This window comes from Jaculus jaculus, chromosome 1 (genome assembly GCF_020740685.1).
Source record: "Jaculus jaculus isolate mJacJac1 chromosome 1, mJacJac1.mat.Y.cur, whole genome shotgun sequence".
In the NCBI taxonomy this organism is placed as follows: domain Eukaryota; kingdom Metazoa; phylum Chordata; class Mammalia; order Rodentia; family Dipodidae; genus Jaculus; species Jaculus jaculus.
In genome coordinates, this window is record NC_059102.1 from 234,483,937 (window position 1) to 234,507,375 (window position 23,439).

Sequence of the window (23,439 nt, forward strand, 5' to 3'; positions counted from 1 at the left end):
TAAAAACCAAGCCGGGTGTGGTGGTTGGTGCACGCCTTTAATCTCAGCACTCAAGAGGCAGAGGTAGGAGGATCGCAAGGAGATCCAGGGCAGACCGGGATTACATAGTGAATTCCAGGTCATCCTGGGTCACAGCGAGACCCTACCTCAAAAAATCAAAAAAAAAAAAAAACCCACAAAAACAAAAACAAAAACCAACATCCTAAGGGTCGGAGGAGAAACTGGGCGGGAAACAGAACATTTTCTGCAAAAGGCAGAACGTGGGAAGAGACGACGCCCCGGGAGCGCACCAGATGCGTGCTCCAGAGACCTCAGTTTGTCCAGCTGCAAACTGTAGCGGTGGGGGTCTCGGCCGGCCTATTCCGAGGCCCTGCGGAACCGAGAGTAGACACGGCCGGCGACGAAAGCGCCGCGCCACCACCTCCCCGCCAGAGCCTCCGCGCCGGCGTGCCCATCCCCGCCCCGGGCTCGAAATCGCCGCTTCGCGCGGCCCTCGGAGCCCAGCCCTGCAGAGGCCCCGCCCCTCCGTGCAGGCCCCGCCCCCTCGGAGAGGTCCCCGCCCCCTCCTGCGGGCCCCAGCCCACAGGCCCCGCCCACACCCGCCCCGCCGCGCCCGTCTCGCCTTTGATGCGCCGCCCCTGGCCAATGGGCGCGCGGGGAGGCGCGGGGCCGGGGCGGCGGGCTAGGGGGCCTCGGCGCGTCCCGGCGTCAGTCAGGCCGCGGCCACCGGCGGCAGGAGCGGCGTCCCGGTGCCGCCTCAGGCTCCGCTGGGCTCGGGGGGACTTGCTCCCAGAGCCGGAGAGCGAGGAGGCGCGGGGCGGGGCGGCGCGGCGCGGGGGTCTCGAGGGCCGGGCGCATGGCTTAGGGACGCCCCGCCGCCGCGGCCCCCAGCATGGGGAAACTTCACTCGAAGCCGGGTCAGTGCCCCTGCCCGCGCGCCGTCCCCTTACCCCAGCACCCCGGGTCCTCCCCGCCGAGGCTAACTCTCTCTCCCTCTCCTCCTTTCTTTTGGGTCTGCAGCCGCCGTGTGCAAGCGCAGGGAGAGCCCGGAAGGTAGGGACGCACGCGCGGGGCACCGGCCGGGGAGGCGTGGGGGGAAGCGGCGCGGCCGGAGGCCGAGTGGCCCAGCCCGATGGATCTCATTACCAGGGCCGCCCACTCAGCCCACCAGCGCCACAGACTTGCCCCTGGAGCTGTCTTCGGGACCCCTCTGTCCCTCCCACCCTCTCTGTGCTCCCATTTCTGACCCTATCTCCCCCTCCCCTTTATGACGTCCTATTTTAAGACTCCCCCCCAGTGCCTGACCCCAAGATTTTGCCCCTTCCCTCCCAGCCTCTCCTCGGGTGGACTTAGCTTTTGCGCCCACTTCGCCCCTTCCCCTGGTCCTCTTGACCTCCAGGACGCTCTCCTCTGATCCTCAAACTCCTTCCATCAGGGTACTTCCTCCCCGCCCCCGCTGGATCCTTGCTCTTGGGGTTTCGCTGGGCTCCCTTTCTTGGTTACTCGCACCTCTCCTGGGTTCTGCCCTAGCACTTGACACCCCCCTCCCCACACACACCGCCAAGTCCCCAGTGTCTGCTTTCTGGGCTCTGCCCCAGCCTACTCCTTCCTTCCACCCTCAGGTAACTTTTGACCAACTGGGGCGGGCGCATACTCAGGAGCTTCGTGTTGTCCCCACCCCAGGTGACAGCTTTGCTGTGAGCGCTGCTTGGGCTCGAAAAGGCATCGAGGAGTGGATCGGAAGGCAGCGCTGCCCAGGCAGTGTCTCAGGACCGCGTCAGCTGCGATTGGCAGGCACCGTTGGTCGAAGCACCCGGGTACAGTCCCTACTCCATTTCATCCCCTTATCCCTTTCAGCCTCAGAGATAGGTCTGCATACCTGGCCACCCCCAACTTTTAGCATCCTTCTGCCACAGCGTCTAGGTCCAAAAAGCCCCTTCTCAGCTGTTACCTGCCTCCACTCCTTTCTGTACCCCAATGCTTTGAGAAAGCTTTGTGGGCCAGGGATCAGACAGACCAGTGTCCCTCCCAGTTGGGGAGAGAGGGATGTCTCAGGGAAAGGACCAGTGAGGAGGTAATACAGGTCCAGTAGGTGGGGAAGCTCTGCTGTGGTGGGCAAGTGTGGATGGCTGCCCTGCCTTGCTTCTGTAGCCAGCATTCACAGGGGGAGAGGGAGAGGGAGAGGGCTAGGGGGAAGTAGGAGTTGTCTGGGTGGAGGGCAGGACTATACTGGTCCAGGATCTGTGGCCCCTCCAATGGTGAGTGTCTGTGACATTCATCAGTGCCATCTGCTGTCTGAGTGGAGAGTTTGGGTCACAGATACCTACCTGTCCCCTTAAACTTGTCCTTCAAGGAGAGGATCTCATTGCACTGTGGCTTGGGCACACGCTATACCTTCACCCCGGTGGTCCTTAAGGCTGTTCTGCAGAAGGGGTGAGTGGGACAGGGGACTGAGTAAGTCCAGAACCAGCTTCTGGCCTGGGACTGGTGATCACAGCTGTCCTGTGAGCTCCAGAACTCTGCACGGGGCTTTCAAATGGTCTGCGTGGAACTCTCGCAAGCCAAGGATCAAAGGATGAATCAACTTTTTGATGTGACATTTAATTTTTTTTTTTTTAACTTCGAGGGGGAACAGACTGAGCCTCAGGTCTGGATAGTTCTTTGGTCTTGTCCACGGCTGGCTGGGGAGAGGCCAGTGCTGTCCTCAGATGTGTGTGCTTCAGTGGCGGCACCTGGCAGCTCCTGTTGCAGGGAGGTAGCTTGTACATGTGTGAAATGTCCTCTGTGTTGGGGACAAGCCCCCTCTCTCCCTCCCCTGTGTGGCTGGGGCTTTCTTTTCCCTGGCCCTCCCATCTGCTGGCTGGCTGGGACTGGAGCTGCTACTCTAGTGAAAAGGTCAGAGCTTGGAGGAAGGAGCACTGATCTTGGATCCTTTTAGCACCAGGACCATAAACTACTTCTTTCCCCACCATTCCTAGTTTTTGATCTATTTATTTATTTGAGGACTGATGAAAATGATCCAACTGAGACATATGAACAGATGCATTTAGAGCTCAGGACAGGGCAGCAGTGGATTTCCATTAATCAAGTTTTTTTTTTTTCCCCAGCCTGTTTATTTTTACAAAGTATTCCTGCAGAATGACATTTATTTGTGCTCTAGTGCGCATACTCTCTCTCTCCCCCCACACCCTCTCTCCCTTCCTCTCCCCTCCCCACTCTTCTGTCTCTTTTCTTTCTAAACTGCCAGGCAGCTTTTGCTCCATGCTAGAGGGGAAACTTGAAATACAGTGAGGGCTTGCTTCAATTGACTTTTATCTTCAAAGCCATAACAAATGTTACCCGCATGTTTTTGGTGGGTCTCCTTGGCATCCAGGCTAGGAGGATGGGAGGGAGGAGGGAAGACTGAGAGGAAAACAAAAGTCTGTCGTTTTTAATTAAATAGTAGTGTTCCCAGCAAGAGGAATGCAAGCCAGTAAAAGTCGCCATTGGGGGAAATGAAGGCGGGGTTGGGGGGAGGAGGGGGCCCCAGCTTAAGCCTGTGGCTTTAGTGAAGTCACGGAATTTTGTTGCCTGGTTTCTTCCTCCAGCTGAGGACAGCATGGGATGGATGATGCTTGCTCTCTTTCCTCCCTCCCTTTCTTGCCCCTTCTCTCAGCAAGGAAGGGGTCATTATATTTGTTCAAAGTACTTTTTGAAGATGTGAGACATAGAGCCATGGGCGTGACATGTGTCAGATGGTTAGAGGGTGGGCCCATTCATCAGAGATATTGAGGGTGTCTCTGCCTCCTTGGGAGTCATTTTTAGTAAGACTCCTGGGTGCCTGGCTCCCACCTGCTTTGGCTCAGCATGGCCCAGCCATAGACCCTGCAGTGGTGGGGTGTGCCTCCATCCAGATTAGGTTGAAGCCAGGTGTAGTGAAGTGCTGGAAGGGACCTGGGAGGCAGTGCAGTTGGTCCTTAGAGATTATCTTTAATCTTTATAGGTATCTATTTTTTATCGGAAAGAAATAATAACTAGGATATGAGAGACATGATTTCATAGGTTTTACTGCTTAGGGGCACCTGAAGTTGAAAGAGATAGGTGAATTTAAAGTCAACACAGAGAAAAATTCTCAGTCCAAGAGGTCACAGTTGGGAATGTCAGCCTGGGATGCTAACAAGTGGGGGAACATCAAGATGCTGGACCAGCCAGTAGTGGGCACACTGTAGTCTTGTTTCACGTCCTTGATCCTCACTGGTGTGGAGGGTTCCTGTTTGGCTGATGTCATCAGGATGTAGGTGGGGGTGTTTGGGTTCTGATAGCCTGCTGGCAGTGTACTCCAGCCAGCCCCAGGCTGTCTTAAGGAAGGCTTCTGTCTCCATGTCTTCACCTGTCCTGTCACCAAAGTGGTTGGTAATACGTAACTGGCTTGTCCCACTATCATCATTACCTCTGCAGTGAGAACTACTATTTACTAAGTGCTCATGAGTGTGCCAAGCACTCTGCTTCTGTTTTCTTAATTTCCTCATAACCTAACCCCCTGTAGCTGTAGCCAGCTGCTGTAGACTGAGTTGTCCTCCTGGAACACTGTCTAGCATGTGCAAAGCCCAGTCCTGGGGAGTCCACCTAGAAGGTGGGCACTTCACTGCCTTACTCCTACAGAAGGGTGCATTGGTCAGTTACCAGTGCTGCTACATGAGCTGGTTGCATGTCAGGCAAAAGCAGGAGGGGCCCTGCCTGCACATCTCCTCTTTGATAGAGTCCAAGTTATATGCAAGGTTCTAGGCTGTGACAGGATGGCCACAAAGGTATTTAACTCATCCTGCCCTGCATACAGAAGTTAATGAGGTCAGGCTGTGGCCATGGTACCCTGTTGCCATTTTGCCTCTATAGACCTTGATTAGTGTATCTGTAAAGTGGGTGCTGTAATATTCTCATGCATGGCAGAGTTATGGCAGATAAGTCTTCAAAAATATTAGAAGCTGGGCAGAGATAGGGGTCCTTAGGCAGGCATCGTGATGCCAGAGTGCTCTGCCCACTGTACCTCTCTGCAACGGATTCAGCGGGTGGGACCTGGGCTAAGGTCCGGGCTTCTGCCTTTCCATGGGCACATGCTGAAGTCCAAGGACATAGGAGCACAGAGGAGTAAAGGGAGGAGAAACGGGAGGCGTTTAAGTGCTGTGAAAGAACAATGGCCTGAGCCCTGTTTGCGCCAGAGAAGCATGCGCTAGGCTGAATTAGAACATGAAGCCAGCACAGGAACCTCCAGGAGATGAGGAGCTCAACTGGAAATGGAAAGCGGAAGCAGCACAGGCAGTTGCAGGCGAGCCCCGAGGAAACACCGAGCACTGGAGTGCAGTGGCTCCTAAGGCTCCCTAGGTGGGCAGAGCAGCTGAGTCTGGGCAACTTGTCTGTGTGTGTGCTCAGGGCATGCACGGCACACTCCGCGCATGTGTATGTTCACAATCACATTTCAGACAATCCCTCTACCCCCACCCCTCGCATGACCCTTTTGTTCTTTTATAGCAGAGCTGCCTACAGAAATAGGCTGGGGGCTGGGGACAGGCAAGCCCCCTGAAGATCAAAGGCGGCTGCCAGGCACTTTGGTAATTTGATTAAGGGCACCTAGTGCATTTTGATATTTGGGGAAGATTAGGAGGGTGCAGGCACACTGGAGCCCGTGGGGCTGGGTGATGAGATTGGGGGTTGTCCCAGCTGCTGCCCGAATGCTGGATTCCAGGGGAATTACCCTTGAATGATACCAGTTGGCACAATTAAAAGGACCCATGTCTTCACCATATGGAAAGTGTTAGGCCTCCTTACGTGGTTTCAGAGCTATGTGCTGGGAGGTGGACTTGACATTTGAGGTAGAGCATAAATTAAATATTTGGTGTTTCAGAATTAAAAGATGATTTGCTTAGATGCGGGGGGGGGTGGTTAGTGGGCTCAGGATGGAGGTGTGGGGCCTCTGTCTGTCAGCGACTTTAAGTTCTCCGTGGAGAGTTTTCTCTGCCTATGGCACCTAGGCTCAGCTACTCAGACCAGCCTGGTTCCTGTCTACTCTGGGGACCAGTAAGGAGTGGCCTGGAAAGTCTGAGACATGCCAAGTGCCAGGCAGGGCTACTGGTTGCTCTTGGTATAGGTACCTCCAGGTGGGTGTCATTGCCTGTTGCTGTGGTACACCTGCTTCGTGTTCTGCCTTGTCCTTCCATGAAACTTTACTTCTCTGAGGAGGCCGAGCTGGTGATGTACACAGTCTGTTCTCTAGAAGTCAGGAATATCCATCTGCATTCATATTTTGTGGGGGAAACCAAATTCAGGGGGCATCCACTGTGTGCTTGACTAGGACCTAGAACTTGGGGGCTGCTCATTTCCTTTCCCCAGTGGACATCAGGGAGCAGAGGAGATGGAATGGTAAACTAGTGTCCATGGTTGCACCAGGGAGCTCAAGCCCACCCTCAGGGATACCTGTCTCCGGACAGTTAAGCCAGAACTGTCAGTAACAAGTGAAACATCTTATGGTGTGTCTAGGGCACATAATGGGCACTCCCTGTGTAGGAATGAATGAAATTAGGTCGCCATCCTGTCCTCCTCCTTCCCCAGACAGCTTCTTTAACCCTTGATTCCTGCTGCCAAGTTTAGACTTTGCCATGGTCCACTGCCCTTAGTGGAAGAGTAGAATCAGGCACCCCCTATTTTGGCACTCCATTTTAATTACTATCAATAATGAGTTGTTAACAATTCCCCAACTGTGCCAGGCACTGGGATACAGTGAAGAGGAAAGAGGCACAGTCCTTGCCCTCAGGTGGCATCCAGGCAGGTGGAGGTAAGAGGCAGCAAGTGAACTGGCTTAGAAGGCAGGTGGGAGATGAAGGAGGAGGGGAAAATGGGGTGGGGAGTGTGGTGGGAGGCTTGTGTGGGGGACAGGCTGGGTGGTTGTGAAGGGGCTGGGCCTTTGCAGCTGGCAGGGATCTTGAGTAGCTTCCCTGGGACTCAGTCTTGGAAAGCCCCACAGGGGAAGCCGCTCTTTGGCAGGCTTGAGCTACCTGTCCACGGAGAGGTGTGTGGGTGGGTAGGCAGTCAGTTTGCTGCGGTAGTTGCCAGCATACTCCGTGGAGCTGATTAACTCATAGTGTCCCATTCCCAGCTGTTTGAATGGGTTAGTGGCCCCTGGAACTGGATTGGAGGAAGAAATTAGCCTGAGGGTGACATTGGGGGCTGAATGGCGGAGCTGACCTCAGTGGCCATGGGAAGAGATAAGCGACAGCCAACCTGCAAGAACGAACACACTCTGCCTCAAAGTGCAGTGGCCATGTGCCATGCTGTGCCTGAGGGAAGCTTCCCCTTGCTCAGGCTTCCCAGACCCAGGGACAAAGTCTGGCAAAGGGACCCTGGTATAGGGGGAATGGAGTGGTGACCCACTGTGCTGGTGAGTCAGTCCAACTACCCAGGGTTCTACAGCCTCTCTGTATGACTTTCAGTTTACTCTGTGCTTTCCTTTAGAACTTTGGGAATTTTTAGGTTGCTTGTTGTATTCCTAAGTAGGCGTTTCCTGCGGCTACCTCCCAGCTTTCCTCTCTTATTGGCTCACAGCTTCCTTCTGCAGTTCTTCTCTCTCATAGATATTCTCCTTTTCCCTTGATCCTTTCCCTAAGGAAGGAAAGAACTCAGATCCTCATAAACTAAATGTCTGTCCTTCTGTCTGAGGGGGAAGTGAGGCAGGAGCCCAGAACACCCTGGATGAAAGGCCAGAGAGAGCTGAAGGCCTTGTTTGTTGGATCTGGAAGCTGGGCTTTGATGTCACCCTGTTCCGTTTATCCTGGGCAGCTGCCTGCCTCCTTATGGCCTCAGATTCTCCACATGGAGAGTGGTAGGCTCTCTCGTGCTGGAAGAGAGGAGAGGCCTGCACACTCTGCTCCGTGAAGGACTGTCCAGCCAGGCCAGTGCTTTGCCAAGCCCAGGTGGGGTGGAGAGCCTTTTCTAAACATGCACTTCCAGAGGCATAAGTAATTCTTTGATAGCTGCCTGGGCAAGCGGGGTGTGTGTGGGGGGGCTGTTTATCCATGTGGGCACCAGCCACAGGGCTCGGAGAGGAAAGCCTTACGGCCTTGTGCTGAAGTCATCCTGGGCTTCTGCAAGGCATGTAGGAGCTCTGGCCAGCCAGTGTGGCTCTGCCCAGGGGCTGGTCCTGAGTAGTGTTTGCTTAGCAGCCCTAGGGAGTTAGTCTGGGTGTTATGTTCCTGGCTTGGCTGTGGCATGTGACCCTGTGTGTGGCTGATGGCTATCAGAGGGCCACTGGGTAGCTGGTGGGCTTTACTGCTGCTACACATGACATCAGTAGAAGGGGCCCTCCCTTCTCTGGACCTTGTCCTCTTCATGTGAGATGGGGGTGAAGTCACTCTAATTGAGTATGTAAAAAATGCTTTCTGTCCTACCATTCATAGCTGCAGTAAGTAGTGGGGAGTAGCCTTAGATCAGGTGTGCCTATACCCTGTCCATCAATCTGGAATGAGTATCGGCCTTGTTTCCATGAGATTTGTTGTCTTATAGATGATAAGGCTTTAAAAAATATTGTAATTTTAATTGTAATAGGTGCCAAAGGGGTGCTAGGTGATTTGAGGGCTTGGACCTCAGCTCTTTATTTCCTTTAGCAGTTTGGCAGCCCCTCCCCCACTAAGTCCTATACTCAGTATATGGTGGAAACCTGCTTCAGAACTTAGCGCGATCGCCTCTTCTCTCTTTCTCTGACTACATTGGTCAGAGCTGCTTATGTTCTGTATAATAACCATATGGTATCATGTGTGTGGTTTATTTAGTCAAAATAACTTGATACCTCTCCTGGCTTACTAAGCTTTGTCAAACTAGAAATAATTGTTGAATTCTAGTGACTGTTGGGAACTTTGATGAAGTGGGCCATTCTTTATTGACAAGATATATGATTTGGTTTCCTATTGTTGTTTTTTAGAGGCAAGCCCAACACACTGGCCATTTTTTTTTTAGTTTTTTATTTATTTATTTGAGAGCGACAGACACAGAGAGAAAGACAGATAGAGGGAGAGAGAGAGAATGGGTGCGCCAGGGCTTCCAGCCTCTGCAAACGAACTCCAGACGCGTGCGCCCCCCTTGTGCATCTGGCTAACGTGGGACCTGGGGAACTGAGCCTCGAACCGGGCTCCTTAGTCTTCACAGGCAAGCGCTTAACCGCTAAGCCATCTCTCCAGCCCCACACTGGCCATTTTTATGAGAGAGAGAGATCGCGAGAGCACGAGCGAGAAATTTGGCATGCCAGGGCCTCTAGTCACTATAATGAAACTCTAGAAACATGCGCCACCTTATGCGCATGTGCAACCTTGTGCATTTGACTTCCAGCAGATCTGGGGAGTGGAACATGGGTCCTTAGGCTTCGCAGGCAAGCACCTTAACCATTAAGCCATCTTTCCAGCTCCCCTCCCATTGTTTTGAGATAGGCTCTTGTTATGTAGCCTAGGCTGGGCTGGAAATCATAATCCTACTGCCTCAGCCTCCTGATTGCTTAGATTACAGGTGACTGTCACCACACCTGGCTGGTATATTATCTGTGTAATGATTCACATTGCTAGATTTCTTAGTGTTTAACTTCTTTGTACCCTTAAAACCTTGATTTTTTATGATAGACCATGTGATACATTGTGGAGCTGGCTCTTCTTACCTGTGGGTCCTCAGATGAAAATATTTGATAGTGATTCCATCTATACAGAGTGTACTACTTCTCTTATCACTATTCCTTAAACAAGGCAGTAAGACTACTTACATAGCAACTCATTGTATTAGGTGTTACAAGCAATGTAGAGATGGTACAAACAGTGTCCTTAGAACACTGTGGATACTGAGGGATACAACTATGTTTTTTTTTTTTTAATTTTTATTTATTTCAGAGTGACAGACACAGAGAGAAAGACAGATAGAGGGAGAGAGAGAGAATGGGCGCGCCAGGGCTTCCAGCCTCTGCAAACGAACTCCAGACGCATGCACCCCCTTGTGCATCTGGCTAACGTGGGACCTGGGGAACTGAGCCTCGAACCGGGGTCCTTAGGCTTCGCAGGCAAGCGCTTAACCGCTAAGCCATCTCCTCAGCCCACAACTATGTTTTTTTAAGGGATTTTTTTTTTTACTATCAGCCTCCATAATTGTAAACAATATTTGTGGTAATCCCTCCACCCCCCCTTTTTTTTTTTTTTTTTTTTTTTTTGTCTTTTTGGTTTTCCCAGGTAGTGTCTCCCTGGAGCTCAGGCTGGCCTGAAATTGACTATGTAGTCTCAGGTTGGGCTTGAACTCCCAGTGATCTTTCTACCTCTGCCTTCCGAGTGCTGGGATTAAAGGTATGAGCCACTATGCTTGGTAAACTGTGTTTAAAAAAATTAAAAAAAAATATTTTGTTTATTTTTATTTATTTATTTGAGAGTGACAGACAGAGAGAAAGGCAGAGAGAGAGAGAGAGAGAGAGAGAGAGAGAGAGAGAGAGAGAAAGAGAGAATATGGGTGCGCCAGGGTCTTCAGCCACTGCAAACGAACTCCAGATGCATGTGCTAGCTTGTGCATCTGCCTTATGTGGGTCCTGGGGAATCGAGCCTCAAACCAGGGTCCTTAGGCTTCATAGGCAAGTGCTTAACCGCTAAGCCATCTCTCCAGCCCAAACGATGTTTTTTTTTTTTTAAATGCACCTGCATTTGATATGCAAATACTTTACTGCAGGTCTTTACATGATTATGTGGAAAGTAGACTGATAGGCTCATACTGGGAAGGTGGGTGCTGAGCAGTGAAGACAGTGTTAGGGAAAGGTTAGGGGGCACTCTGGAGGTTGTGAATCTGGAACAAGGAGTACGAATGTCAGAGGGATCTATACTGCGAGGACATTTGGTTGGAGCTAAGCCAAAGAGAGGAGTGGGTCAGGAACAGAGAGGGCATGTGTGGTCAGTAAATGGTCAGATGGCAGGTGGGAGTCCCTAGAGCAGAGGGCAGTTTGTTGGAGGTGTAGATGGAAGTCATGGCTGGGCCTGGTTACCTTCTCAATGGGTTATGTGCCCAGGTCTTGCCTAGAGAAGAAATATGTGGTGGTGTTGTATGAGGCTGTTGTGACTGAGGGAGCCTGTAATCTGTTCTGTGGTGGAGGAGGAGGAATGTGGAGATGGGTTCCCAGTTACAGAAATACTTGGTGGATAAAGAGGAATCAAGTGACAATATTCTATGGGCTCTTTGAGATTCCTAAATGTCTGCATTAGGCCAGGCACCACACTTGGTGCTTTGGGGACTATACAGGGGCCCCTTGAGGAGGTTATAGGCAGGCAAGGAACTAGGAGAAGTGGAACAAGATTCAAGGATCAAGACCAGAGGCTGTGGAAGCCTGCACCCTGAAATCCAGTCCTGTCTACATGCTTTCTCACCGGGACCTCAGGCACTGAGCCAGACCTCTGTGTCAGCCAACGCGTGTGGTGGGGAACAGATGCACTGTAGATAGTTTAAGCAAGATTCCTGGGCTGCTAGAACTGTAAGCAAGGATGGGAGAGCCCTTCTAGGGGCTGAGGCACCTGAGGCCCGTTATCAACCAGAGGTGGTTGTAGATCCTGGAGCACAAAGAGATGAGGAGGAAAGGCTGACCCTGGTCCTCCAAGGAACCTCTGCTGAGGCATGGAGATGGGTGGTCAGGAGTATGCATGGTGGACAGATGGAGTCATAGTCTTTCCAGGGGTGGGAAGAATTATCCCATCCAGTTCTCCTTTTGGCTGAGTTCAGAAGCCAGCAAGCAAGGGGCCTTAAGGAATCGTGCCCAGAGTCAGCTTCCTGGGGCAGAGCAGCCCAGAAAAGGCAGACATGCTGATGGCAGTAGGTAAGCATCTCTAGGCCTCCGTTTCCACCTCTAGCGAGTGTGGTGGTAGTACTTCCTGCTTCCCAGCCTGGCTGGGAGGGCTGCTATTGCAAGTGGGGAGTGTCGACAGCCGTGAGGCTGGGTGAGAGGTTGAAGAGGAGGGTGCAAGAGCAGGGCTTTGTGGGATGCTGAGACTGAGCTCAGGGACCTATGGGGCCAGAGAGGTCACATTCATGGTAGGCTGTGTGGGAGACATCTGGGAGGAATGGAACACACACACACTGCAGGCCTCAAGGGGGCAGTGCCACTCAGCCTGAGCCAGTTCTCACCACCTGGGAAGTCTTAGTGCGGTCTTAGTGTTGCCACACTCTGAGGGACCCAGCCATCTGGAATTTTGTGTGTATGATATGTCTGTGCAGTGTACACACACATGTATGCGGATGTGAATGTGCCATGTGTGTGTGTATGCGGAGGCCAGAGGAGGACATCCAGTGTCCTCCATTGCCTTTCCTCCTTATTTCCTTGAGACCCAGTCTCTCACTATCTCCCTGGAGCTCACTGGTTTTCAGGTAGTCCGGCTGACCGGGCAGCCTCAGCAATCCTGTCTCTGCCCTACTCAGTGCTAGGGTTACAAGCGTGTATTGCTATGTCTCCGTTTTTATATAGGTGCTGGAACATGAACTCAGGTCCTCACACTAGTGCAGCCAACACTCTTACCCACTGAGCCATCTTCTCAGCCCACCATCTGGATTTTTACATGGAACCATTCCAGTTTAAAACATTGTTATGGGCATTGTGGAACACCCTCATAATCCTAGCACACAGGAAGACTGCAAGCTTGAGGCCAGCTTGAGCTACATAGTGAGACCTACCTCAAAAAAAAAGTCAACTAAGAAAGTTTTTTCTTAACATTTGCTTTCTGTGGTTGAGCAGATAGCCAGAATTGGCTTATGCAGTAGGTCTGGGATTGCCAACTCAGCACTGTGGGGTGCAGGAGGTTAGTAATGAGAAGGTGTATACACAGGTGGGGATGAACTGGCGTTGAGTCTATATCTCCTTGTGAGATTTTTTACCTGTCTCATGCATGCCCTTCTGTTTTGTGGATGAGGGGACACCCTCCTAAGCCAAAACCATGGGCATAGCATTGGCTGTAGGCAATGCAGTGGAGCTGGGAAGCCGTGGCCATTGTGTTTCATGTTTGCATGGCAGGACAGAGGGCAGAGGCTGATGCAGTGGGGGTGTGGTTTGGCCACCCCCTACTGGGGATCAGCATGTGCGTGCTGCAGGTACCAGAGGTGGAGCTGGGGCTGACAATCTCACACCCTGAGCCCAAGTCCTAGGTGCTCTGCTCCTTGCCCCGCGGGTCCTGGGGCCAGTGGTGGTTCATCTTGGGTCTTCCACCTTCACATCTGTGAAGTGAGCGGAGGAATTGGTCTTACCTCATGAAGTTCTCCAAGGGTGAAGTGAGTTCCTATCAGTAAATTGGGACAGGACACAGATGTCATCCCTTCTCTTGCAGCTTTCCAGTGTGGTTTGCTAATGATGATGGCAGATGTGTGCCAACTGTGGGAGCCTGCCAAGTGTGATGCAGGAGGAGAATGGGGTGTGGCTAAGGAGAATGTTAGGGAAGTCCCTGCTTTGGATTATAGAGTGACACTGAAGTTGAGACCAAATGAGCAAGTAGGAGACAGCCAGGTGACGAAGGGCTTGGCGCAGGCACACAGAAAGTCATCAATCATTCTAGCTTCTGGAGTCTGACTTTGGTCTCTCAGATGTTAGGGCAGGAATTTATGGCCCAGTAGAGAGGTGGGCCTGTTGGAGTGGACAGTGCAGATATGTGCTATAACCTAGGGGTAGGAGAGGTGTCTACCCTCTACAAACCTCCTGGAAGTGTTCTTTTTCCTTTCTGGCCAGGTTAGGGGTGGGCAAGGAGGGTGTGTGGTAGAGGACAGGAATCTTTATGTTATAAGAAATAGTATCACCCTGGAGTTGAGTGTGCGACCCTCTGTCTGCTCAAGTACCTGGCCTTGACTATGGAGCTGGGGCCCTGGCCTGGGGCAAGAGTGTAAAGTGCTCCAGTTAACAAGATGGGCCTGACTGCTCTCAGGCCACATGTGAGGAGGAGGCAGGGTCACAGCCTGCCAGAGGGATTCCAACCAGAGGACCTTTGTCCAACTTCATGAGGTTGCGTGGGCAGAGTACCTCCCTCAGAAGTCTGTCTTACAGGAGCTCCACTGAGCAAGTTTGGGGTATTGGTTGGGCTCCTGCACTACACTTGCTTCCAGAGGGTTCCTTGTTAAATGGAGAAATTTTTAACCTTGACTTTGCTGCTTTACCCTTCTTTCTGCCAGCAATTTAGAAAGGATTTAAGAAAATGTAGAAAAGCCAGGAAAAGTTGCCTTGTCGGGGATGCCTAGGTCTTCTTTTACATCCCTGCTGACCACCTACCTGCTCTAGGAAGTCCAGAGAAGCATGTGGCTTGGGAAGTTCAGGATGTTTCTTCTCTTGCCGTTTCATGGCTGCAGGCTCATTGCATCTATTAACATCTGCCTGTATGCAGTGCCCATGCTGAACTGGGTACCCACTGCGAGGAGCTGTTTACAGCACAGCTCCTGTTGACTGAGTACTGGAGGATCCAAGACCCAGGGTGTTGTTGCCGGTGTGTTGCTCAGTTTTCTCCCCACTGTGACATAATAACCTGAGGAAAATAACAAAGGGTGAGTTATTTTGTTCATGGTATTCAGCCCATTGTGACTGGGAGGTTGTGGCAGAGCAGAGCAGCTCATGGTAGACAGGAATCAGAGACACAGGAAGAGCCGGGCGTGGTGGCGCACGCCTTTAATCCCAGCACTCGGGAGGCAGAGGTAGGAGGATTGCTGTAAGTTCAAGGCCACTCTGAGACTCCATAGTGAATTCCAGATCAGCCTGGGCTAGAGTGAAACCCTACCTCAATAAAACCAACCAACCAACAAAACAAAACAAAACAAAAAAACCCAAAGATACGGGAAGGGGCCAGGGACAAAATAGCCTCAAGGACCTGCGCCCAGGGACCTACTTCTTCTAGCAAAGCCCCGTCTCTTTCATCTTTAGTACCTTCCAAAATAGTACCACAGCCTGGAGACAAAGACTCTTGACACATGAGCCTTTTGAGGGACTTTTCATATTCCAATAGTGTTGTACTTACCAAAAGCAGCTGATGGAAGGGTTTATCCTGGTTTACAGTCTCAAGGGGAAATTCCATCATGGCAGAAAAAGGATGGCAGAGCAGAGGCTGGGCGTCACTTCTTGCTACAGCATCTGGAAGAAAACAGCAAGAATGAGCCGGCAAAGGAGAAGCTGGCTGTAACATCCCTAAGCCCGCCCCAGTAGCACACCTCCTCCAGCAAGGCTGCACTTCTCAAGTTACCACTAGCTACTGACCAGGCTTTCAAAACAGAGTCTATGGGGGACCTCTGACTCAAACCACCACAAACAGTAACAGTCTCCATTTACCCATGGGAAAACTGGTGCTTTAAGTTTTCCCATGTCCAACCTCACCTGACTTGTGAGAAGAAACTCACTCAAGCAAGATTTAAATTCGCCTTGTAGATCCATATTAAATCAGTGCTGATAAGTTTTACTTATTATATCTCATAATCCTGTTCGTGAAATCAATTTAGTGATCAATTTTAGAAAAATGAAATAGAAAGTGATAAAAATGACAAAACATTTAGCAATAGAAGTATTATTTTGTGTTACTATTTTCTATGAGAGAGAGAGAATGAGAATTGGTGTGCAAGGGCCTGTAGCCACTGCAGTCAAACTCCAGATGTGTGCTTCATCTTGTACTCTTGTGTCACCTTGTATGCATGGCTTACATGGGTTCAGGGAAGTCAAATCTGGCTCCTTAGGGTTCACAGGTAAGTGCCTTAACCACTAAGCCATCTCTCCAGCCCACTTAAAAAAATTTGTTTTAAAAATTACTTATTTGACAGCGACAGAGAAAGAGGCAGATAGCTAAATAGAGAATGGGTGCGCCAAGGCCTCCAGCCACTGCAGATGAACTCCAAATGCATGCGCCATCTTGTGCATCTGGCTTATGTGGGTCCTGGGGAATCGAGCCTCAAACTGGAGTCCTTAGGCTTCACAGGCAAGCGTGAAGCCATCTCTGTAGTCCCCGTTTTTTTTTTTTTTTTTGGTATTGTTTTTTCGAGGTAGGGTCTCACTCTGGCCCAGGCTGACCTAGAATAAACTCTGTAGTCTCAGGGTGGCCTCAAACTCACAGCAATCCCTCCTACCTCTGCCTCCTGAGTGCTGGGATTAAAGGCGAGCACCACCATGCCTGGCTCTTTATTTATTTATTTATTTATTGAGTCAGAGTCTCATGTAGCTAGGGCTGGTCTTGAACTTAGTATGTAAATGAGGCTGGCCTTGAATGCCTTACCCTCCTGGCTCTACATCTCATGTTTTGTTTTTTTTTTTAATTATTTGAGAGAAGGAAAGAGGGAGGGAGAGAGAGAGAATGGACACACCAGGGCTTCCAGCCACTGCAAATGAACTCCACATGCATGCATCACCTTGTGCATCTACCTTATGTGGGACTGGGGAATTGAACTGAGGTCCTTGGGCTTTGCAGGCAAGCGCCTTAACCACCAAGCCATCTCTCCAGCCTTTGTGTTACTTTTTGTACAGTTTAAGCACACCCATTTATATCCAAGCCTATATATACAGACACCCATTATACCATACACCTCTTATTGTAGGTCATGATCAAAGTCTTTGAAAAATACTGACGTTTGGTTACTGCTGCAGGCTCTGAGCCTAAACATTTAGTTTCAAGCTCTGCTTTCCTAGGCTGTGTAACCTTGGGTGAGTTTCTTGACCTCCTTGTGTCTCCAGTTTCCTTCTTGGCTTCAGGGCCTTCTGGCATTGTGTTCTTAGGGCTGGATGGGTGCTTTTCAGCTGTCCCATTCCTTTTTGTATAGGGGAAGAAGAGGGTGGAGGAATCCTTTGGAAGCCCCAGGGTCTTGTATTTGAGATGCTACCATCTGAGCTTAAAGGGTAGAAGCAACATCTGGTGGAGGGGATGATGAGACTGAAGTCTTTAGGGACCAAGCAGTCTGTGGGTGGCTCAGATTCACCTTGCTTTCGGTCTCAGAAACATGTTGGAAGTATGGGGTGTGCTTTGTTTCCAGTCCCACATTGGAAAGCCCAGAACTCAGTGACCTGATTACTTTACGACTTGTGTAAGATGTGCTGCTTGGCAGAGTTGGGCATGATGACTTGTCTGTGGCCTACTGGCCTAGTGAGGAAGCCTAAAGGTCAGCTGCTTGGCAGTGGCCCACAGTGGTGTGGGACCTCACTTTCCTCAGGGACCTTGTCCTTGGTTTCTTGTCCTGTTCTCTGGCTTCCTTAAGAGTTTCAGAGTGCTCTGCCAGGTGTCTCAAGGCCTGGCTAAGGCATCTAGTCTCTTGGGCACAGCAAGTCACAGGTCTACCTTAGACTTAGGGGGAGGCATGGTCTGGGTCTAAATACATGAAGTGGGATCCATTGGTAGCCATCAACATAACCTTCCAGAGAGGATGCATCTGGAGAGAATGCTGCTGGGAGATAGAATCAGGAAAAGGATGTGGGCTGGAGAGATAGCTTAGTAGATAAGGTACTTGCCTGTAAAACCTAAGGACCCAGGTTCTACTCCCCAGAACCCATGTAAGCCAGGCGCATGAGGTGATGCATGTGCCCAGGGTGGCATGTGTGACTGGAGTTTGATTGCAGTGGATAATGTCCTGGCGTACCAAGTCTCTCTCTTGCTCTCTCATAAAAAAGGATGTGGTGTCCATTTAGATAGGGTTGGATTGAGGTCACAGCTGGGTGTGGCAGGTGTGATAATCAGTGGGTCAAGATGTGACTGAGAAGCATGCACACTGAGCAAGAACATGTGCTGCTGCTGCATTATTCAAAAGAGTGAAAACTTGGTGACAGCTTGAATGTCCACCACCAGGCTAGTCAACAGTGCTGTGACCATTCATGGATCTCTTTGCCCTAGGTAAAAGCAGGGTGGGGTGTCTTGTGAGGACATGAAGGAGGTCAGAGAATGTGGCTGATGATAGTGGGAGCATAGAACACAGACTGACCAGGTCTTTCTCCTGGGTCCTCACTGCCCTTTGCCTGCAGCTCATGCTCTGTGGCTTCAACCTACCTTGGACTGAAAGTATAAGGAGGGAAAATTAAACAGGACACTTCTTGTCATTTATACCCTGCTCAGAACAGTGCAATGAGCACTTAGCGTGGTGCTAAGTGTTGCAAGCCAGCTGGAGAGAACTCAGGCCATGTAAGAGGATGGATGTACGTGCGTTCCACACAGGGCCATGTCAGGTGGAAGAGGATTTTGTATCCATATGAGGGGTGTCCTGGAACGATCCCCATGGATACTGAGGGACAACTGAAAAGAGAAGTCTACCCAGGGTTTATACGGATTTTCAGGGAGGGGGAGAGAGACGGGGAGGGAGGGAGGAGAAAGAGAAAGGGAGAGAGAGAATGAGATCTGGAAGGATATACTGTCAGACTGAGGAGTAGATAATTTCACTTTTCACATTAACTTTTTAGTGAACTGAGTATTATTACTGGCGTGTCTCAAAAAACTGATACATTTAAAGAGGGCATTGAGGTGAGGAACTAGCAGTTCCTACAGGAGAAGCTTCTCTGAAAGGCTGGGGAGGCAGATGCCGGTGGGCTGAGATTTGGGGGGGGATCTCAGAGCACTTGGAGACCTGCTTTTGTGCCCCTGGGTGCTGTTTAAATGTCAGTCTAGCTGGCATGTGCATGTTGTACCTGCAATCACAAGGCAGAGGCAGGGTGGTAGTGACCAAAAAAACCAAAGCCAGCAGAGTCCCCCCACATTCCTCTTCCCTGGTGCCCCTCATATCTGAACCTTTCTCTCTGTACTGTGTCATAGCTGCCCGCTGCACCCTGAAGGAAAGGTGAGGGGAGCTGCAGGGCAGTAGCTGGGCACAGGAGGGCACAGTCTTCCTGGGCATAGAGCCTGTGGTGGCTCTATGGGAAGCCACCGGACTGGTGTTAAGCTCTCAATGGGTCTGTCTGCCTCTTCCCGTCTCTTGTCTCCCATGACGGTGACTGCTTAAATCTCCATGTGGATTTGGAATTGGACTGACAGTTGTTGATACTTGGCCACTCTTTCAAGCATTGCCAGGCTCCTCCCTTTAGAACTGGAGGGACAGAGGGGCTTTTTAAAGGACGAGATGTCAGGGTGGTCCAGTATGATGCAGCTTTCTGCTGATGGGAACGTCCTAGTGGTCCAGTGCTGGAGCACTAATGAAGTGAATTTTAAGATACAGTTAATGTGAATGAATTGACATGTACATTTAAATAGTCCCCAGAAGCAAGCAGCTGCTCAGTGCCGCGTAGTTGTGGTGAGAGCAGGGAGGATCCAGGGCTTCACTGTGTCCATGTAAACCTCATCTTGGGGTGTGTGTAAATGTAAGTAAAAGATGTATTCACAATCATAGGTAATGGAAAGAATGTTCTCTATATCTTTCCATGGAAGCCTTGGAGCCCATCAGAGCCCACTTAAGAGGCATGGACAGGGCAGCTTGACTGGCCACTGCCACCTGTGGTCATGGTTCAGAATGAACTTGGGCTTTTTCTAGGAGCATCCTGTATCACAAACCGGGTCTTTATCTGGAGTAAGCATCTAACCTAGATACTGCTATGAGGCACTGGAAGGCAGACCCTTGCCATGGTATAAGTCGAGCCAGCATTTTTCTGTTCACCTGAGCCCTGCTCTCCGTCTACCTGAGCCCCGCTCTCTGTCTACATGAGCCCCACTGTCTGCACACCCTGTTTCCACACAGGCAGCAGGAGCCCTTGGAAAGCATTGGTATTTGTAGCTGACTTGATCTGAGCTGGGACATCATGCATAGTGGTTAGACCTTCAGCATTTTTATTTTTATTTGTAGCTGACTTGATCTTTGCTGAGACATCACACACAGTGGTCAGACCTTCAGCATTCTCTGCTGACTGGAGCTGCATGCTATACAGCTGCTCCTACACCTTGCTTTTTGAAGTGTGTCTTGGAACTATTCCATGTTAATCTCATCTCTCTTTATGACTTTCCAACCTTCCCTTATAAGGACAAGCTATAGTTCATTATCCTCATCCCTTCTTGTTGGATATTCAGGTTGTTTCTGGGCTTTTGCCTGTAGTTGGCTTTCGACCAGTGGTGTGTATTTCTGGTATGTGCTGCTCCCCCCCCCCTCGTGTCCCTGACATATGTGCTGAACATCCTGATGAGATCTCCAGGTGTGGTTCTACTCCTTTTCTGCCAAAGACACAGTGTGTACTTCTCACTGGTGTCTTCACAAACCTGTAGGGAGGAAGCTCCAGAGGGAGTCTGTGGTTGACCCCCCCGGATAACTGAGGACTGTTTGGGTTTCCAGCCCAACCCAGCTGTTTTAGGCAAAGGCAAGTTATTGGCTTGTGAAATCTTGGGGCTGCGTTCAGTACTGATGGATCCTAAAGTTCAGACTATGTCCCGGCACAGGCATCAGCTCAGTGGTCAGGCAATGCAGTTTCTTTTGGGCTGGCTTCCTTTGCTGGCAGACTCTTCTTAGGAAGTGGCAGTTGTCTCTCAGCAGTCCAGCCTTACGTTGTTTTGACCTGGTTCATATGCTGTCCCCCAGATCCAATTCTTGGCCCTTGTGCATGCCTGGGCCACACACACTCAGCCCTTCAGGTGTCTTACAGAGAAGCTCCTGTGAGGAGAAGGCTATGTATTTGCACATGGGTGGGCAAATGGACCAGGTAGAAGACCCACCAGGCAAGGTGGTTCTAGCAGCTAGGGACAGCAGTTAGGGACAGGGCCACCAGGTGAAGTAGCTGAGTTTTGGGAGAACCACACATTGGGCTTTGGAGGTGCCTGGGTATCTTGCCACTTTATCTGCTCAGCCCCCCAGTCACAGCTCCCAGCTTCTGTGTCACCTCCTAGGGCGATGATTCCTGACCTGCAGAGTGCTGTCACATTCCCTGGTGAGATTCCTGCCCATTGTCTTCAACGGCAGCATCAGCCCATTCCTGGTCCCTAGGGCAAGATCTCTGCCTTTATTTGTATGCCTTTGTCTCAATAGTGTGTATTAATTGTACAAAACAAAGGGCTAGAGGTTGTAGCTCAGAGGTATAGTACTTGCCTAGTGTGTGTGCTACCCCTGCTGTGATCCCTGGCACTGCGAACCAATTAGACCAAACCAAAAACCCAAATGACAGCAACAACAACAAAAACACAATGGTTTTCACTGTGACGTTTTTATACATGCATTTTAACGTGCTTTGATCACCCAACCACCCCCTCCCCATTACTCAATCTTTCCCCCTTGTTTTTGATTTTATTTTATTTTTTAACTACATCATTCGACTTGACTCCCTTCTGCCCTTGGAAGGGAACACAGAGCATTGGACACCGGCTTCAGACCTGGGTCTACACCGAACGAGCTGTGGTGGTGTTGGTTCCGTATCTTTCTTTGTGAAATGGAGAGTAGGATACCTTGCTTGGACTTGTTGCCAGGATTCAGTTTAATAGTGTGCATGGCTATTTGAGGCTTGTGCTGGTAGTCCTGTATGGCTCCTGATATGTTCTGGAAGATTTCCATTCAGTGCACCTCCATCATCTAGGGCCCCAAACAGCATGTGCAAGGGGCTTGAGTGCCACGTGGTGAGTGAAGAGGCTCAGGGCAATCTGTGTGGCGGCTCATGTTCCCTTAGGAGGAGTCTTCTTCCAGAGAAGGAGGCCTAGGCAGGCTCCATGGCTTCCCTAGTGTCTTGGAATGAATTTGGTTTGGCTGTGAGCTGGGGACCCCTCACCTCTTTTCTTTGAGCACCACCTCCCTCTGGCCAAGGCCAGGCTGCGGAGGATGGCTCACCTGTGCAGTGTGCCCGTTGGCAGGGGTTCTGGTCTCCAGAGGCCTTCTGGCCCCCTAAGTCTAGCTATGGCTCTGCTGCCTGCCTGGCTGGCCCTCAGGACCAGGGGTGGTGGGTATTGTTCTGGTAGAAATGTGAACTGGAGCTTTGCTTTGAGTGTATTAAGACACAAAGTCCCTGTGGTTAACAGCAAATTAATCACTGAACCCAGGAGGGGCTGCCTTGGGTAGACATGACTTCATGAGCTTGCCATAATGTCTGCCCCTGCCGTATTTCACTCTCCAAGGTTTTTGACTTTCAGAAAAAGAAGTCACAGATAGAGTTACCAAGTTTTACAGAAATATTTTTACTGGGCAGAAGATTGCTTTATGGTGAGAGCCAGTTATTTCAGGAGACAGGCAAAGAGCCCTTTATTCTCACGTTCTGTGGGAGGAAAATATTATGCTGGAAAACGCGCTTCTTGGATGAGCTGCTGGAGAGAGCAGGGCTGCGTTTCTGGAGTTGGGAGTGGGTGCCAGAAGGTGGTGGCTGCATGGGGGTCTGAGCACGCACTCGTGTCATCTTCTAATTCTTGGACTAGGAGCTCTGCAACCTAGGGCTGTTGGGCAGGGAAGGGAGGTGGGCAGAGCTGGAAGAGAGAGAGCAAGAAACTAAGGAGGTATATCAGTGGAGAGGTGGCCTTGGCTTTTTACCCATCACGAGACTCTGGCTTTTCTATTGTCAGCTGGAGATAGCCCACATACCTGCCTCATGGAGTGATTGAGTGTGATCAAGCATGCTGGGCCCTTTCTTGTTTTCTCTATACATAAAAGAGGGTGATGGCTTGCTCCAGCCACACTGCTGAGCCAACTCACCCCCTCCATTCCCATCATTTGTACCTCTGAGTGCAGTGGGCCCCAGCAGTGGGAGGTTTGAACTTGGGACTGGCCGCCCTAGGGGCGTGGAGGCTTATAGGCCTTGTTTCTGGAGCTCCAGTCAGTGCCCTTGTTCCCAGAAGGGGCCCTTTCCTCCCAGGAGTTAGGGAGCAGATCAGCTTGCTTTTGTGCTAAGGATGGATCTAGCCCTTGCACATGAAGAGTCTGTGCTCCCCTCCCCATGTGGAAGGAGGACGCCTGCCAAAAGTTTTGTTTGTGTCTGGAGCAGCCTTGCGCCTGATAAGGACGTGGCATCCTTGCTCCCTTCTTACTGCTGACCACCATCCCTTTTAAGTTGGGCCGGGGTTGGGGAGGGTTGATTTATTTCCTCCCCCCCCCCAACCTCCCTCTCATTATTTAGAATGTGAGGGAGAGTTTATCTGTTCTCCGGGAGATTTGTCATTTCAGCTCTGGAATAGCATCCAAGTTTACAGAATGGAGTTTGTGCCCAGAGCGTTCTGGTAAATATTTTGGGAAGTTAGATTTCGTTGGCATTATAGCCCATGGGGTGGGCAGTGGGTGCTGTTTCAGGACTGGGTGGTTGGACTTGGACGCTTGTCATACAGAGCCTGTGCACAGGCTGGGTGCTAAGGTATCACAGCACCCAGAATTCCTGCCTCTGGGGATCCTGTGCCTTGAGATTCGCTGGGAGCCTGCTCAGTAGACTGTGCTCCCTGCACGTGCCTTCATCCTACTTTGTCCTGGGGAGCTGCTGTCCTCTTCCTTCCTAGGCCACCAGCATGCTATGTTCCTTAGCTGCCCTCAGCTTCCTGGGGAGCTGTTGCATGTCTTTGT

The 23,439-nt window shown here is 50.9% G+C and overlaps 1 protein-coding gene across 2 annotated transcripts in view; it reads left to right on the forward strand.

The window, feature by feature from the left end:
• Nucleotides 1-823: 823 nt before the first annotated feature.
• The window catches only part of Nkd1 (NKD inhibitor of WNT signaling pathway 1), a 79,497-nt gene continuing 56,881 nt past the window's right edge, over nt 824-23,439 (forward strand). The window contains exons 1-3 of one of the 2 annotated variants that reach the window (XM_004664850.2): nt 824-917; nt 1,021-1,053; nt 1,684-1,817. In XM_004664850.2, coding sequence (XP_004664907.2) covers nt 893-917; nt 1,021-1,053; nt 1,684-1,817 — 192 coding nt within the window. In that variant the 5' untranslated portion in view covers nt 824-892. Of the gene's footprint in view, nt 918-1,020; nt 1,054-1,683; nt 1,818-23,439 lie in introns of those variants that run through there. The other variant, XM_045138667.1, reaches the window with a different exon arrangement.